Source organism: Xenopus tropicalis, unplaced genomic scaffold, assembly GCF_000004195.4.
Source record: "Xenopus tropicalis strain Nigerian unplaced genomic scaffold, UCB_Xtro_10.0 Sca36, whole genome shotgun sequence".
Lineage (NCBI taxonomy): Eukaryota > Metazoa > Chordata > Amphibia > Anura > Pipidae > Xenopus > Xenopus tropicalis.
The window spans coordinates 3,346-21,970 of record NW_022279382.1 but is presented as its reverse complement, the minus strand read 5'-3'; the positions used below and the strand labels follow the sequence as shown (position 1 = coordinate 21,970).

Genomic DNA, 18,625 nt, shown 5'->3' with positions numbered 1-18,625 from the left:
GCAGGCAAAGCCACATAAACTGCCCCCCTGCAGGCAAAAGCACCATACTGCCCCCCCGCAGGCAAGCCACATAAACTACCCCCCCCCTGCAGGCAAAGCCACATAACTGCCCCCCCTGCAGGCAAGCCACATAACTGCCCCCCCCCCGCAGGCAAGCCACATAACTCCCCCCCCCCCCGCAGGCAAAAGCCACATACTGGCCCCCCCGCAGGCAAAGCCACATAACTGCCTCCCCCCCCAGGCAAGCCACATACTGCCCCCCCGCAGGCAAAGCCACAATAACTGCCCCCGCCCGCAGGCAAAAGCACATAACTGCCCCCCCGCAGGCAAGCCAATAAACTGCCCCCCGCAGGCAAAGCCACATAACTGCCACCCATCAGCACAAGCCACATAACTGGCCCCCACCGCAGGCAAAGCCAATAACGCACACCTCAGGCAAAGCCACTAACTGCCCCCCCCCGCAGGCAAAGCCACATAACTGCCCCCCCGCAGGCAAAGCCACATAACTACCGCCCCCGCAGCAAAGCCACATAACTACCCCCCCCTGCAGGCAAAGCCACATAACTGCCCCCCCTGCAGGCAAAGCCACATATAACTGTCCCCCCCGCAGGCAAAGCCACATACTCCCCCGCAGGCAAAGCCACATAACCTGCCCCTCCCGCAGGCAGCCAAATAACTGCCCCCGCCCCGCGGCAAAGCCACATAACTGCCCCCCCGCAGGCAAAGCCACAATAACTACTCCCCCCCGCAGGCAAAGCCACATAACTGCCCCCCCCTGCAGGCAACAAGCCACATCAACTGCCCCCCTGCAGGCAAAAGCCCATAACTAACCGCGCCCCCCGCAGGTCAAAGCCACTAACTACTCACCCCCGCCGCAAGGCAAAGCCACATAACTGCCCCCCCCCGCAGGCAAAGCCACATAACTGCCCCCCCGCAGGCAAAGCCACATACTGCCCCCCGAGGCAAAGCCAATAACACTCCCCCCCCGCAGCAAGCCACATAACTGCCCCCCCCCGCAGGCAAGCCACATAACTGCCCCCCGCAGGCAAAAGCCACATATGCCCCCCGCAGGCAAAGCCACATACTGCCCTCCCCGCAGGGCAAAGCACATAAACTGCCCCCCCTGCCAGGCAAAGCCACATAACTGCCCCTCCGCAGGCAAAGCCACAATAACTGCCCCCCGCAGGCACAGCCACATAACTGCCCCCCGCAGGCAAAGCCAATAACTGCCCCCCCTCCAGGCAAAGCCACAATAACTACTCCCCGCAGGCAAGCCAATAACTGCCGCCCCCCCCGCGGCAAACCACATAACTGCCCCCCGCAGGCAAAGCCACATAACTGGCCCCCCCGCAGGCAAAGCCACTAACTGCCCCCCGCAGGGCAAAGGGGGCCCCCCCCCACCATTAAAACTGGGCCCCCCCCGCAGGCAAAGCCACATAACTGCCCCCGCCCCGCAGGCAAAGCAATAATGCCCCCGCGGCAAAGCCACATAACTGCCCCCCCGCAGGCAAGCCACATAACTGCCCGCCCGCCCGCAGGCAAAGCCACATAACTGCCCCTCCCGCAGCAAAGCCACATAACTGCCCCGTCCCCGCAAGGCAAGCCACAAAACTACCCTCCCGCCCGCGGCAAAAGCCACATAACTACCCCCCCCTGCAGGCAAAGCCACATAACTGCCCCCCCTGCAGGCAAAGCCACTATAACTGCCCCCCCGCAGGCAAGCCCATAACTACCTCCCCCCCTGCAGGCAAAGCCACATAACTTGCCCCCCGCTGCAGGCAAGCCACATAACTGCCCCCGCAGGCAAAGCCAACATAAAATACTCCCCCCCCCGCAGGCCAAAGCCACAATAACTGCCCCCGCCCGCAGGCAAAGCCACATAACTGCCCCCCCGCAGGCGCAAAGCCACATAACTGCCCCCGCAGGCAAAGCCACATAACTGCCCCAGCCCGCAGGCAAAGCCACATAACTGCCGCCCCCCGCAGGCAAGCACATACTGCCCTCCCCCGCAGGCAAAGCCACATAACTGCCCACCCCTCAGGCAAAGCCACATAACTGCCCGCCCCCCGCAGGCAAAGCCAATAACTGCCACCCCTTCAAGGCAAAGCACATAAACTGCCCCCTCCCCGCAGGCAAAGCCATAACTGCCCCCCCCGCAGGCAAAGCCATAACTCCCCCCCGCAGGCAAGCCACATAACTCCCCCCCCCTGCAGGCAAAGCCACATACTGCCACCCCTCTGCAGGCAAAGCCACATAACTGTTCCCCCCCGCAGGCAAAGCCACAATAACTACCCCCCCCCGCGCAGGCAAAGCACATAACTTGCCCCCCCCCGCAGGCAAAGCCACAATAACTGCCCCCCCCGCAGGCAAAGCCACATAACTGCCGCCCCCGCAGGCCAAGCCACATAACTCCATGCCCCCGGCAGGCAAAGCCACATAACTGCCCCCCCCCTGCAGGCAAAGCCACATAACTGCCCCCCTGCAGAAACCACATAACTACCCCCCCCCGCAGGCAAGCCACATACTACTCCCCCGCAGGCAAAGCCACAATAATGCCTCCCCCCCCGGCAGGCAAAGCCACATAACTGCCCCCTCCTCCCGCCCCCAGGCAAAGCCACATAACTACCCCCGCAGGCAAAGCCACATAATACTCCCCCCCCGCAGGCAAAGCCACATAACTGCCCCCCCCCCCGCAGGCAAAGCCACAATAACTGCCCCCCCGCAAGGCAAAAGCCACATAACTGCCCCCCGCCAGGCAAAGCCACATTAACTGCCCCCCCCGCAGGAAAGCCAGCATAACTGCCCCCGCAGGCAAAGCCACATAACTACGCCCCCCCCCCGCAAGGCAAGCCACATAACTGCCCCCCCCGCAGGCAAAGCACATAACTGCCCCCCCCGCAAGGCAAAGCCACATAATGCCCCCCCGCTAGGCAAAAGCCACATACTACTCCCCCCCCGCAGGCAAAGCCACAATAACTGCCCCCCCCGCAGGCAAAGCCCACATAACTGCCCCCCTGCAGGCAAAGCCCACATAACTAGCCCCCCCGGCAGGCACAGCCACATAACTACTCCCCCCCGCAGGCAAAGCCCATACAAACTGTGTGGACTGAAGTGGTGTGGGGGGGTGGAACTGGGAATGAACTGACTCCGTAACTGACTGTCTGGCCCCAGCCTTGCATAAACTACCGATTGCCCGCAAGGCAAGCCAACAATAACTGGCCGCCCCCCCGCAGGCAAAGCCACATAACACCAAACCCCCCCGCACGGCAAAAGCCAACATAAACTACTCCCCCCCCGAGGCAAAGCCACATAATGCCCAAAAGCAGGCAAAGCCACATAACTGCCCACCCCCGCAGGCAAAGCCACATAACTGCCCCCCCAAGAGACAGCCACATAAAACTATTCCACCGCAGGCGTAAACTAATAAGACACAAACACTCTCTGTATGATGGCAGTGTGAGTATGAGTGGCAGCATAAGTGAGTGTGAGTATGAGTGGTAAAGACGGAAAGGGGTGACTGTACCCCCACAATGTGGACAGAGGGGGCGGTGCCAGAGGATTCTGTGGGTGCAGAAGAGGGGGGGGGTCCCTGCTTGGGGCAATGGCTCCCAGGAACCCCCCCCCAGAGATGAAGGTGCCAAATGCAGCAGATATATATAATAGATAAGGGAGGGGCCGGGGGCCAGGGGCAGGGGTATCTGTAGGAACAGCAGCACGGGGGGGGGGGGCAAGAACAGAGAAGAGAGAGAAGGAGAAGAGACAGCTCAAGGAGGAGGGGGGGGGCAGCTCAGGAGGAGGGGGGGCAGCACGGGGGGGGGGCAGGACCGAACCTGCAATGTGTTTGGCTTTGAATACGATTCCGTGAGCTCCTTCCCCGATCCGACCCAACAGGCTGTACTGCTCCATGTTCGGCGCCTCTCGTCTCCTGGCAACCGCGCAACTTCCGGGCCCTCTCACTCCGCCCCCAAACGGGCAGCCCTCTGCGCATGCGCAAGTGAGATACAGGGCGGGGCCGGCGCTGCGCTATACAGGGAAGGTGGGAGACAGTGGGGCCCAGAGCGCCACCTGGTGGAGACATTAGGAGTGACAGCTTAGCCGGCATTGCGCTATATAGGGAAGGTGGGAGTCAGTGGGGTACAGAGCGCCCCCCGGTGGGGGACATTGGGGGTGACACAGGGGAAGAGGTGGGTGGAATGAGGGGCACAGAGGGGGCCCATATTGTCATGCGGGGGGATCCCTGGGTGGGAGCAGATTGTAGTGCAGAATGTGGGGGTTCCACAGGGTGGGGGCCCCCAGTACAAGGCCGCTCTCAGTATCGCAGGTCCCAGTTCTGCTCATTAGGAGAATTCTCTCACCTTCTCAGCATCTCATTAGCGCCTGGGGGGGGGGGGGGAGATAACGAGGGAGGCCTCTGTGCTAAATGTGGGGGCTCTCAGGGAAGGATCATGGGAAATATGTGGGGGGGCATTAACTAGAAGTGTCCCTGACTGGGTAATATAGTGCCCTGCAGGGGGCAGAATGTGGGAATTGGGGCAAAAGCAGCAGCTGTGCCAACTGCACCCACACTGCCCCTCCCTGAGAGCCCCTATGTGCCAGGGGTATGTTATTGGCATTAGCTAATTGCACAGGTGGGGTAGGAGCTGCCATGTTGCCCCCCCCAGGTACACAATGGGAGGTTATGACACTATTAGGGTGCTAGTTACAGGGGCCACATTCCGAAGGGTATAAATATGCTGGCAGTGCCCGTATGGGATATGATCCTGATCCTGGCACCCCTGTATGTACCCCCACTTTTTAATGGGCTCAGAATGCCCCTTACAGGATATTCCTACCCTTATTGCCCATGCCACCCCCATACCCATTGTTTGTAAAGACAACCAGGCCACATTTACCCCCCTGCCAAGCTCCCTGCCTCCATGCCCAGTATTTGCCCCTGTTTGACCCAGACAGACAGTTATGGGGGAGGGGGGTCAGGGCAAGTAGGTAGAATAGAGATGAGAGGGAGTCGGGGGATGCCAGTGCCAGTTTCCCCTTGGCACCAGGTGGCACATGATTCCCTGTCGCTCACACATGGCACCCACCCTCCTCCCTCTCACTCCCAGTTGGGCTGCGGTCTCTCCGGCTCCCACACTCGGCTCTGCCAGGGCAGCTGATGGGCAGCACCGTGCACAGGTTAGTGCCAGGGAGTACGGGGGGGCAGGAGTTGGCTGGCTCTGGCAGGGAAGGAGTTAACAGGTGGGCTTCAGTATGAGATAACAGGAGGAACTGGCAGGGAAGGAGTTAACAGATGGGCTTCAGTATGAGATACAGGAGGAACTGGCAGGGAAGCGGTTATAACGGGCTTCAGTATGAGATACAGGGGGAACTGGCAGGGAAGGAGTTAACAGAGGAGCTTCAGTATGAGATACGGGGGAACTGCAGAGGAGTTAACAAGATGGGCCTTCAGTATGAGATACAGGCGGAACTGAGCAGGGAAGCGGTTAAAACAGACGGGCTCAGTATGAGATCACAGGGGGAACTGGCAGGGACAGGAGTTAAATAGTGGGCTTCTGTTGAATTCAGGCAGGAACTGGCGGCCCAGGGAAGGCTTTAACAGACGGGCTTCAGTATGACGATAACAGGGGGAACTGGCAAGGGAAGGAGTTAACAGACGACAGGCTTCAGTATGAGATCACAGAGGAGACTGGCAGGGCAGAGATTAACAAGAAGGGCTTCGTATGAGATCACAGAGGAACTGGCAGGGGAAGGAGGGTAACAGACGGGTCAGTATGAGATTACAGGGGAACTGGCAGGGTAGGACGTTAATCAGATGGGAGCTTCTGTATGAGGATTACAGGGGGAACTGGCAGGGAAGGAGTTAACAGATGGGCTTCAGTATGAGATACAGGGGGAACTGGCAGGGAAGGAGTTAACAGATGGGCTTCAGTATGAGATACAGGGGGAACTGGCAGGGAAGGAGTTAACAGATGGGCTTCTGTATGAGATACAGGGGGAACTGGCAGGGAAGGAGTTAACAGATGGGCTTCTGTATGAGATACAGGGGGGAACTGCCAGGGAAGGAGTTAATAGATGGGCTTCAGTATGAGATACAGGGGGAACTGCAGGGAAGGAGTTTAATAGATGGGCTTCGGTATGAGATACAGGGGGAACTGGCAGGGAAGGGGTTAACAGATGGGCTTTCAGTATGAGATACAGGGGGAAACTGGCAGGGAAGGGGTTAACAGATGGGCTTCAGTATGAGATACAGGGGAACTGGCAGGGAAGGAGTTAACAGATGGGCAGATTGCAGTATGAGATACAGGGGGAACTGGCAGGGAAGGATTAACAGATGGGCTTCAGTATGAGATACAGGGGGAAACTGGCAGGAAGGAGTTAACAGATGGGGGCTACAGGGGGAACTGGCAGGGAAGGAGTAATAGATGGGCTTCAGTATGAGATACAGGGGGAACTGGCAGGGAAGGAGTTAATAGATTTAGATACAGGGGAATGGCAGGGAGGGGTTAACAGAATGGGCTTCAGTATTGAGATACAGGGGGGAACTGGCAGGGGAAGGGGTTAACAGATGGGCTTCAGTATGAGATTACAGGGGGAACTGGCAGGGGAAGGGGTAAACAGATGGGCTTCAGTATGAGATAACAGGGGAACTGGCAGGGAAGGGGTTAACAGATGGGCTTCAGTATGAGATACAGGGGGAACTGGCAGGGAAGGAGTTAACAAGATGGGCTTCAGTATGAGATTACAGGGGGAAACTGGCAGGAAGGAGTTAACAGACGGGCTTCCAGATGATACAGGGGGAACTGGCAGGGGAAGGAGTTAATAGATGGGCTTCTGATGAGATACAGGGGAACTGGCAGGGAAGGGTTAATAGATGGGCTTCTGTATGAGATACAGGGGGAACTGGCAGGGAAGGGGTTAACAGATGGGCTTCAGTATGAGATACAGGGGGAACTGGCAGGGAAGGAGTTAACAGATGGGCTTCAGTATGAGATACAGGGGGAACTGGCAGGGAAGGAGTTAACAGATGGGCTTCAGTATGAGATACAGGGGGAACTGGCAGGGAAGGAGTTAACAGATGGGCTTCAGTATGAGATACAGGGGGAACTGGCAGGGAAGGAGTTAACAGATGGGCTTCAGTATGAGATACAGGGGGAACTGGCAGGGAAGGGGTTAACAGATGGGCTTCAGTATGAGATACAGGGGGAACTGGCAGGGAAGGAGTTAACAGATGGGCTTCAGTATGAGATACAGGGGGAACTGGCAGGGAAGGAGTTAACAGATGGGCTTCAGTATGAGATACAGGGGGAACTGGCAGGGAAGGAGTTAACAGACGGGCTTCAGTATGAGATACAGGGGGAACTGGCAGGAGAGATGGGCTTCAGTATGAGATAACTGGCAGATGGGCTTCAGTATGAGATACAGGGGGAACTGGCAGGGAAGGAGTTAACAGATGGGCTTCAGTATGAGATACAGGGGGAACTGGCAGGGAAGGAGTTAAGGGGGGGGCTATATATATATATATATATAACATATAGAATGGGTTAAGCGCTGCTTAAACTTGAGATGGACAGACCTCTGGCAGGGGAGGGGTTAAACCCTGCTTTGCTGGGCCCTGGCCGAGTAAGGGTTAAGACGCCAGGGTTTCCCTGTGGTTATGACAGGGTTAACTGATTACTGTTGCTGTGACAAAATGGTGATACAATGAGTTGTACTGGGCTCCTGGAAGTGAGGGGTTAATGCTGCCTGTTGGGCACCGCGCCAGGGGGCAGCGAGGGGGTAAGTGGGGTTCCAGCAGGGGGTGGATCTGGCGTGGGAGGGATTATTCTGGCACAAGAGGGGTTAATGTGTTGCTTTGTCTCTGCAGCCCCCCGGCCCTTCTCTGCCTGTGCCTGGCACTCACCGTCTGTGCCCCCCGGGGCAATGAGCCCTCCCAGGAGCTGCCCCACCTCTTGCCCCCATACTGTGAGTACCACCCACTCTTACAGGGGACTGGCAGGGAAAGGGTTACTCCCATTGGTCCCTAGGGCTGGGGGCGGAGCTAGGAGGGGCCCCAGCACATTTCAGTGAACTTTAGGGCCCACAATTCATTGTATAATGGGGAGAGCTGAGAAGGAAAGACTTGGCATAGTAAGGGTTAACCCCCCCTCTCACTTTGCAGCTGGGGGGCGCTGCCACATCCTCACCACTCGGCGCTGCTGCAACCGGGACCGGAGCGAGGAGAGAACCCAAACGGTGCTGTGCTCCTGTCTCCCCGGGGAGGTGGCCGGGACCACCAGGGACCAACCGGCTTGTGTGGATGGTAAGTGCCCCGCCCCCTGCCCAAATCTGCATAGTGAGCCCCACCCCCTTACTCTATATACCCACCTGCATATCAACCAGCCACACCCCCTTACTCTATATACCCACCTGCATAGCAACCAGCCACACCCCCTTACTCTATATACCCACCTGCATAGCAACCGGCCACACCCCCTTACTCTATATACCCACCTGCCATAGCAACCAGCCCACCCCTTACTCTATATAGCAACCAGCCACCACCCCCTTACTCTATATACCCACCTGCATAGCAACCAGCCACAACCCCCTTACTCTATATACCACCTGCATAGCACCTGCATAGCAACCGGCCACACCCCCTTACTCTATATACCCACCTTCATAGCAACCGGCCACACCCCCTTACTCGATATACCCACCTTCATATCAACCGGCCACACCCCCTTACTCTATATACCCACCTTCATATCAACCGGCCACACCCCCTTACTATATACCACCTTCATATCAACCGGCCACACCCCTTACTCTATATACCCACCTTCATCATAGCACCGGCCACACCCCCTTACTCTATATACCTACCTGCATAGCAACCGGCCACACACCCTTACTCTATATACCCACCTTCATAGCAAGCAGCCACACCCCCTTACTCTATATACCCACGTTCATATCAACCGGCCACACCCCCTTACTCTATATACCCACCTTCATAGCAACCGGCCACACCCCCTTACTCTATATACCCACCTTCATAGCAACCGGCCACACCCCCTTACTCTATATACCCACCCACCTTCATAGCAAGCAGCCACTAAGCCACACCCCTCCCATTAACCCCTTGCAGTAACGCATGTGTGTTTGATGCCAGTCTCTATAGTGAGGGGGAAGTGGTGGTGCGACATGGCGCCGTGCCTACAGGGGGAGGAGTGCCAGGCGCTGCCCGATGACTCCGGCTGGATCTGCTACCTGGGCACAGCCGTCAGGGTCACCAAGGTAACTATGTGCCCCCCCTGCCGCATTTGTGTGTGACTGGGGAGGGGCTTGTTTGTATGGCGGCCCCTCTGATCCAAGCTGATTGGCTGATCCATGGGGTGGGGCTTGTAGCTTAACAGCCAATGGGAATAGGCGGCTGCTCTGTAACTAAAAGTCACTTTCTCTGTCTCTGCAGATTCAGCCTCACTACTGATCCCTTGTACCCCCCAGGGGCTGGGGCAGGAAGAATGGAGCCGGTGGGAGGGGCATTGGCCATAGTGCTGCCCCCTGACTGAAGCCCCCCCAAGCCAACTGCCCACATCCTGCCCCGACTGACACCAACAGAATGGTTTCCTAGCAACACGCAGTTTATTCATCAGATGCTCACAATCCTGCCCCTCGGGGGGCAAATGTTTCCTCCTTCCGCCGTTGTGCCCCCGGGGGTCAGTGCGCCACTGGGCTGGACTCTTCTCCAAAGGGATTGGCTAGAAAACAAAAAGTGCAGTTGGCACACTGGGCGCTGTGGGGCACAACCTCCCAACAACTGGCACCCCCTGGGTCTGCGCCCAATTGGCCCCCAGCTCACTACCAAGCAGTGCCCCCCCCCCCCCGGGCAAAGGATCAATAGTAATCTGTGTGCTGATTGGCTACTCAAGGCACCACACCAATAAAAGCACTAACTGCCCATTGGTTCTGTGTGGTTCTGTATCTGCAGGAAGGGGGGCGTCGGTGAGACAGGAACCCCCTGTATAATGTGCCCCCCCCAGTGCAATACAGAGAAAGACTTGGGCTGGGGGGGGCTCTGCTTTCGTGGGGGGATTCATTCCAGGGGCTGCTGTAGCGTCAGGGTGGGAAACACTGGCACCTACTGGGCAGGAAGTGGTACTGCGAGTGACCGCCCCCCCCCCCCATACACACATACATGGGGGCGCCCTCACAGCCTCACTGAGTTCATATTGGGGGGGGGGGGACTCACGGTTCTGGAACTGCTGCGCTGTGTAGCGAGTCAGGAGGATGCCGACCCCCTCTATCAGCGCCAACAGGATGCCCCCCATCAGGGCGGAGCCAACCATGGCCAGGGGCCCACCTGAAACACAAGAAGGCGGAGTCTAAAGCAGCACCTCCATAAGCAGACGTGACCCCCCCAATCAGATGGAAGTTTAGGGGTACTCACTCCGAGATGCCAGCACCGCCCCTGTCAGCGCCCCACTAGTAATGGAGTTCCAGGGGTCCTCCTTCCCTCGCAGCCTGACCAATCCACAGTCAATGGTGGAGAATAGGCCCCCCCACACAGCAAAGCTACCTGGGGGCACAGCACAGGCCTGTTATGGCCCTAATCATGGGGGGGGGGGAATGTGGGGTGCGGGGGGGTCTCTGTTACCTCCGATCTGTGGAGCGCGGATCCTTACGGCACTCATACTGCCCCGGAGACGATGGGCCACTCCCTGTCGGGGGAGGGGGGAGAGAGAGGGGGAGGAGAAAGGAAGAGGGGGGAGAGAGAGGAAGAGGGGGGGAGAGAGGAAGGGGGGGGGAAGAGAGAAGGGGGGGAGAGGAAGGGGGGGAGAGAGGAAGAGGGGGGAGAGAGGAAGAGGGGGGAGAGAGGAAGAGGGAAGGAGAGAGGAAGAGGGGGGGAGAGAGAAAAGAGGGGGGGGGAGGGAAGGGGGGGGGGGAGAGAGGAAGAGGGGAAGGAGAGAGGAAGAGAGGGGAAGGGTGTTGAAGAGAGAAAGTAGAGGGGAAGGAGAGAGGGGAAGAGGAAGAAGGGGAGAAGAGGAAGAGGGGGAGAGAGAGGGAAGAGGGGGGAGAGAGAAAAGAAGGGGGGGGAGAGGAAGGGGGGGAGAGAGGAAGAGGGAGGGGAGAGAGGAAGACGGGGAGAGAGAGGAATGAGGGGGAAGGAAGAGAGGGGGAGAGAGGAAGAGGGGGGAAGGGGGTTGAAGAGATGGGAAGTGAGGGGGGAAGGAGAGAGGGGGAGAGAGGAAAGAGGGGGAGAAGGGGGGTTGAAGAGAGGAAAGTGAGGGGGAAGGAGAGAGGGGGAGAGAGAGGAAGAGGGGGGGAAGGAGAGAGGGGGGAAGGGGGTGAGAGAGAAGTGAGGGGAAAGGAGAGAGGGGGGGAGAGGAGAGAGGGGGGAAGGAGAGAGGGGGAAGGGGCGTTAAGACGAGGAAGTGAGGGGAAAGAGAGAGGGGGGGAGAGAGAAGAAGCAGGGGGAAGGAGAGAGGGAGGAGCGGGGAAGGAGGAAGAGGAAGGACGAGAGGGGGAGAGATGAAGAGAGGGGAAGGGGGTGAAGAGAGGAAGTGAGGGGGAAGGAGAGAGAGGAAGAGAGGGGGGAAGGCGGGTTGAAGAGAGGAAGTGAAGGGGAAGGAGAGAGAGGGAAGGAGAGAGGGGGGAGAGAGGAAGAGAGGGGGGAGAGAGAGCAGAGAAGGGGGGAAGGAGAGATGGGGAAGGGTTGAAGAGGGAAGTGAGGGGGAAGGAGAGAGGGGGGAGAGAGGAAAAGAGGGAAGGGGTTGAAGAGAGGAAGTGAGGGGGAAGGAGAAGAGGGGGAGAAGAGAGGAAGAGGGGGGAAGAGTGAGAGGGGGAAGGGAGTTGAAGAGAGAAGTGAGGGGGAAGAAGGAGGGGAGAGAGGAAGGAGAGAGGGAAGGAAGAGAGGGGGGAAAGGGGGTTGAAGAGAGGAAGTGAGGGGCGAAGGAGAGAGTGGGAGGAGAGGAAGAGAGGGGGAAGGAGAGAGGCAGGGGGAAGGGGGTTGAAAGAGGAAGTGAGGGGAAGAGAGAGGGGGGAGAGAGGAAGAGAGGGGGAGGGGTTGAGAGGAGGAAGTGAAGCGGAAGGAGAGAGGGGGGAGAGAGGAAGAGAGGGGGGGAAGGGGGTGAAAGAGAGGAAGTGGGGGAACGGAGAGAGGGGGGGAAGGGAGGTTTGAAGAGAGGAAGTGGAGGGGGAAGGAACCGAAGGGGGAGAGAGGAAGAGGGGGGAAGGAGAGAGGGGGAAGGAAGAGAGGGGGGAAGAGAGAGAGGGGGGAAGGAGAGAAGGGGGGAGGGGTTGAAGAGAGGAAGTGAAGGGGGAAGGAGCAGAGGGGGAGAGAGGGAAGAGAGGGAGGGAAGGAGGAGAGGGGGAAGGGGTGAAGAGAGGAACGTGAGGGGAAGGAGAGGGGAGAGAAGGAAGAAGAGGGGGGAAGGAGAGAGGGGAGGGGTTTGAAGAGAGGAAGTGAGGGAAGGAGAGAGGGGGAGAGAGGAAGAGAGGGGGGAAGGAGAGAGGGGGAAGGGGGTTGAAGAGAGGAAGTGAGGAAGGAGAGAGGGGGGAGAGAGGAAGAGAGGGGGGAAGGATGAGAGGGGGAAGGGGGGTGAAGACGAGGAAGTGAGGGGGAAGGAGAAGAGGGGAGAGAGGAAGAGAGGGGGAAAGGAAGAGAGGGGGAAGGGGGGTTGCAAGAGAGAAGTGCAGGGAAGGAGAGAGGGGGGAGAGAGGAATGAGAGGGGAAGAGAGAAGGGGAGGGGGGTTGAAGAAGAGGAAGTGAGGGGGAAGGAGAGAGGGGGGAGAGAGGAAGAGGGGGGGAAGGGGTTGAGAGAGGGAAGTGAGGGGGAAGCGGAGAGGGGGGAGGAGGGAAGAGAGGGGGGAAGGGCAGGTTGAAGAGAGGAGTTGAGGGGAAGGAGAGACGGGGGGAGAGAGGGGAAGGGGCAGTTGAAGAGGGAAAGTGAGGGGAAAGGAGGAGGGGGGAGAGAGGAAGAGAGGGGGAAGGGTTGATTGAAGAGAGGAAGTGAGGGGAAAGGAGAGAGGGGGGAGAGAGGGAAGGGTTGAAGAGAGGGAAGTGAGGGGGAAGAGAGGAGGGGGGAGAGAGGAAGAGAGGGGGGAAGGGGGTTGGAAGAGAGAAGTTGAGGGGGAAGGAGGAGGAGGGGGAGAGAGGAAGAGAGGGGGAGGGGGTTTGAAGAGAGGAAGTGAGGGGGAAGGAGAGAGGGGGGAGAGAGAGGAAGAGGGGCGGGGGAAGGGGAGAGAGGAAGAGCGGGGGGGAAAGGGGTTGGAGAGAGGAAGAGGGGGAAGGAGAGGGGGGGTGAGAGAGAGGAAGAGGGGGGGAGAGACATCAGCCACAAGCCAGTATGGGGGGGGTTACACAGGGGGTCAGTGCCCCTGGGAGGGCAGTACAGGGATGGGCACACACAGGGGTACTTACCGCCGGGGCATTCCTAAACCCCTTCACCGCCTGGAACACCCCCCCCCAATGATCCCCATGGTGAAGGCTCCTCCACAGTCATCGACTATTCTCCAGGGGCTGCAGGAAGGGAAGGGAAGAGGGTAAATCAATTGCCCCCAGGGGCAGCACAGGCTGCCACTGCACTGTTATAATTACTCACACTCACTGTTATATACCTCACAACTTTCACTGTATATACTCACACCACTGTATATACTCACACTCACTGTATTATAACTCACACACACTCACTGTTAATACTCACACTCACTGTATATACTCACCACTCACTGTATATACTCACAACTCACTGTATATACTTCACACTCACTGTATATTTATCACACTCACTTCACTGTTATTATACTCACACTCACTCACTGTATATACTCACACTCACTGTATATACTCACACTCACTGTATATACTCACACTCACTGTATATACTCACACTCACTGTATATACTCACACTCACTGTATATACTCACACACACTCACTGTATATACTCACACTCACTGTATATACTCACACTCACTGTATATACTCACACTCACTGTATATACTCACACACACTCACTGTATATACTCACACTCACTGTATATACTCACACTCACTGTATATACTCACACTTCACTGTATATACTCACACTCACTGTAGGTATACTTCACACTCCCTCACCTGTATATACCACACTCACTGTATATACTCACACCACACTCACGTAATAACTCCACACTCACTGTTGTATATACTCCACACCTCACTGTATATAACTCAACACCACTTATAATACTCACACACACTCCTGACATACTCACACTCCACTTTATATACTCACACTCACTGTATATACTCACACTTTCACTGTATATACTCACACTTCACTGTATATTACTCACACTCCACTCACTGTATATACTCACACTCACTGTATATACTCACACACACTCACTGTATATACTCACACTCACTGTATATACTCACACTCACTGTATATACTCACACTCACTGTATATACTCACACACACTCACTGTATATACTCACACTCACTGTATATACTCACACTCACTGTATATACTCACACTCACTGTATATACTCACACTCACTGTATATACTCACACTCACTCACTGTATATACTCACACACACTCACTGTATATACTCACACTCAACTTTGTATATCTTCACACTCACTTGTATATACTCACACTCCACTTGTATATTACTCACCACTCACTGTATATACTCACACATCACTGTATATACTCACACACACTCACTGTAATATACTCACACTCACTGTATCATACTCACCACTCACTGTATATACTCACACTCACTGTATATACTCACACTCACTTATATACTCACACTCACTCACTGTATATACTCACACCTCACTCGTATGATACTCACACTCACTGTAATACTCACACTCACTGTATATTACTCACACTGCACTGTATATACTCACACTCACTGTATATCACTCACACTCACTCACTGTAATATAACTCACACTCACTGTATATACTCACACCAACTGTATATTACTCACACTCACTGTATCATACTCACACCTCACTGCATAACTCACACACAACTCACTGTATATTACTCACCCACTCACTGTATATACTTCACACTCACTGTATATACTCCACACACACTCACGTATATACTACACTCACTGTTATATACTCACACTCACTGATATACTCACACTCACTGTATATTACTTCACACTCACTCACTGCTATATACTCACACTCACTGTATTATACTCACACTCACTGTATAGTACCCACAACTCACTGTATTGGATACTCACAACTCACTCACGGTATATACTCACACTCACTGGTATATACTCACCACTCACTGTATATATCACACTCACTGATATACTCACACTCACTGTATATACTCACACTCACTCACTGTTATATTACTCACACTCACTGTATTATACTCCACACTCATGTTATATACTCACACTCACCTCCACTTGTTAATATACTCACACTCACTCACTGATATACTCACACTCCTCACTGTATATACTCATACTACCTCACTGTAATATACTCACACTCACTTGTATATACTTCACACTCACTTGTAATATACTCACATCACGTATATACTCACACTCACTCCACTGTATATACTCACACTCACTTCACCGTATTACTCACACTCACTCACTGTTATATACTCACACTCACTGTATATCTCACACTCCACTCACTGTAATTACTCACACTCCCACTGTATATACTCACACTCACTCACTGATGTATACTCACCACTCATGTATATACTCAACCACTCACTCACTGTATATACTCACACTCACGTATATTACTCACACTCACTCACTGTACTATACTTCACACTCACTGTATATACTCACAACTCCACTCACTGTATAACTCACACTCAACTGTATATAACTCACACTCACTACGCTGTAATACTCACATCACTGTATATACTCACACTCACTCACTGTATATACTCACCACTCACTGTATATACATCACACGCACTGTATATACTCACACATTCACTGTATATACTCACATCACTGTATATACTCACCACATCACTCACTGTATATACTCACACTCACTGTAATATACTCACACTCACTCACTATATACTCCACACTCACTCCCACTGTATATACTCACACTCACTGTATATACTCACACTCACTCACTGTATAACTCTACCAACCTCACTTCGCTGTATATAAATCACACTCACTCACTGTACTATACCTCACACTCACTGACTATCATACTCACACTCATGTATATACCTACCACTCACTGTAATTACTCACACTGCACTGTATATACTTCACACCTCACTCACTGGTATTACTTCACACTCACTCACTGTATATACTCAACTCACTGTATATACTCACACTCACTGTATATACTCACACTCACTGTATATTACTCACACTCCACTCTATATACTCACACATCACTTCTATATACTCACACTCACTCGTATATACTCACACTCACTGTATATACTCACACTCACTGATATACTCACACCTCACTGTATTATTACCACACTCACTCATCTGGTATATACTCACACTCACTCACTTGTATATACTCACATCACTCACTGTATATACTCACACTCACTGTATATTACTCACACCACTGTATAACTCACACTCACTCACTGTATATACTCCACACTCACTCACTGTATATACCACACTCACTGTATATACTCACACTCACTGTATATTACTCACCTCACTGTATATACTCACACTTCACTCCACTGTATATACTCACACTCACTCACTGTAGTATACTCACACTCACTGTATATACTCCCAACACTCACCACATGTATCTACTCACACTCACTCACTGTATATTTTTACTCACACTCACTCACTGTATATACTCACACTCACTCACTGTATATACTCACACTCACTCACTGTAATATACTCACACTTTCAACTCACTGTATATATACACTCACTGTATATACCACAACTCACTCACTGAAACTCCCACTCACTCACTGTATATCACACTCACTCCACATGTATATACTTCACACTCAACTCGCTTGTATTATACTCACACTCACTGTATATACTCACACCTGCACTGTAAAACTCACACTCACTCACTAGTATATACTCACACTCACTGTATATACTTCACAATACTCACTCTGCTGTATATACTCACACTCACTCGCTGTATATAACTCACACTCACTGTATATATCACAACTCACTCACTGTATATACTCACACTCACTTGTATATACTCACACTCACTCGTGGTATATACCACACTCACGTATATACTCACACTCACTGTATATACTCACACTTCACTGTATATACTCACCACCTCACTCACTGTATATACTCACCAACCTCATGTATATACTCACACTCACTGTATATACTCACACTCACTCAACTGTATATACTCACACTCACTCGCTGTAATACTCCACCACTCACTGTATATACTTCACAACTCACTGTATATACTCACACTCACTCACTGTATATACTCACACTCACTGTATATACTCACACTCACTGTATATACTCACACTCACTCACTGTATATACTCACACTCACTCACTGTATATACTCACACTCACTCACTGTATATACTCACACTCACTGTATATACTCACACTCACTGTATATACTCACACTCACTCACTGTATATACTCACACTCACTCACTGTATATACTCACACTACTTCACTGTTATTACTCACACTCACTGTATTATACTCAAAACTCACTCACTGTATATACTCACACCACTCACTGTATATACTCAACACTCACTCACTTGTATATACTCACACTCACTGTATAATACTTTCACACTCACTGTATATACTCACACTCACTCCCTGTACTATACTCACACTCACTTGTATATACTCACACTCACATCACTGTATATTACTTCACACTCACTGTATATACTCACACTCACTCACTGTATATACTCACACTCACTCACTGTATATACTCACACTCACTGTATATACTCACACTCACTCACTGTATATACTCACACTCACTCACTGTATATACTCACACTCACATGCATAGCTAATTTCCCAGCATGCATTTGGTTGCTCAATGTACCCAGAATGCCCTGGGCTGGCTGTAACTGCCCCCCCCCGGCCCCAGTGCGTTACCATGGCTCCCGCATATACTCCTCCATTCTCCCGGGCTCACAGCGGGACTCCCACAGCAGCTTTGTTTATTTCTCTTCCTGACGTCATGGCGCCCGGGTCACATGACCTAATCTGCTGCGCGGATTGGTTCGAATCTCACCAATCACAACTTCCTACCGGCTGAAAGAGGCGTGGAACGCAAAACCTGCTTTGTTGGCGTCATCAGCCGGGGCCGGAGTGTCGCACTGAGTGGGAACCGGACTGCGTGTGGTGAGTGTGAGTGTGAGTACCCCTTGTACCCCCTTATTGTGCTGTATCACCCCCACTTCTCTAGGGGCCCCTGTGTCTGTGTCTCCCCTACAGTCTGTCCCATGGGCACTGAGGGGGGGGATTATAGTCTGTGTCTCCCCTACAGTCTGTCCCATGGGCACTGAGGGGGGGGCGGATTATAGTCTGTGTCTCCCCTACAGTCTGTCCCAGAGGCA

At 53.7% G+C, this 18,625-nt stretch overlaps 2 protein-coding genes across 3 annotated transcripts; one reads left to right on the top strand and one right to left on the bottom strand.

Moving 5' to 3' along the window:
* The first annotated feature begins 4,734 nt into the window (after positions 1-4,734).
* Positions 4,735-9,942, top strand: LOC116408210 (chemokine-like protein TAFA-1). Of its 2 annotated transcripts, XM_031894913.1 has the most exons (5): positions 4,735-5,172; positions 7,862-7,959; positions 8,156-8,296; positions 9,152-9,276; positions 9,452-9,942. In XM_031894913.1, the coding sequence occupies exons 1-5, from the start codon at positions 5,153-5,155 to the stop codon at positions 9,467-9,469; spliced, it is 402 nt and encodes a 133-aa protein (XP_031750773.1). In that variant the 5' UTR covers positions 4,735-5,152; the 3' UTR covers positions 9,470-9,942. The 2 variants fall into 2 exon arrangements, with proteins under 2 accessions (XP_031750773.1, XP_031750774.1); XM_031894914.1 differs by lacking the exon at positions 9,152-9,276.
* Positions 9,606-18,228, bottom strand: timm17b (translocase of inner mitochondrial membrane 17 homolog B). The gene is given in 7 exon segments (NM_001078774.1): positions 9,606-9,740; positions 10,232-10,342; positions 10,430-10,558; positions 10,637-10,700; positions 13,403-13,440; positions 13,443-13,501; positions 18,162-18,228. Coding segments are annotated over 7 exon segments (468 nt in total). The 5' UTR covers positions 18,188-18,228; the 3' UTR covers positions 9,606-9,699.
* Positions 18,229-18,625: the final 397 nt, after the last annotated feature.

Excerpts from the sequence above, each read along its gene's own strand:
- LOC116408210 (XM_031894913.1), top strand. The coding sequence starts at position 5,153 with ATGGGCAGCACCGTGCACAG. Across the intron at positions 5,173-7,861 it reads ATGGGCAGCACCGTGCACAG|CCCCCCGGCCCTTCTCTGCC; the intron begins GTTAGTGCCAGG and ends TTGTCTCTGCAG. Across the intron at positions 7,960-8,155 it reads CCACCTCTTGCCCCCATACT|CTGGGGGGCGCTGCCACATC; the intron begins GTGAGTACCACC and ends CTCACTTTGCAG.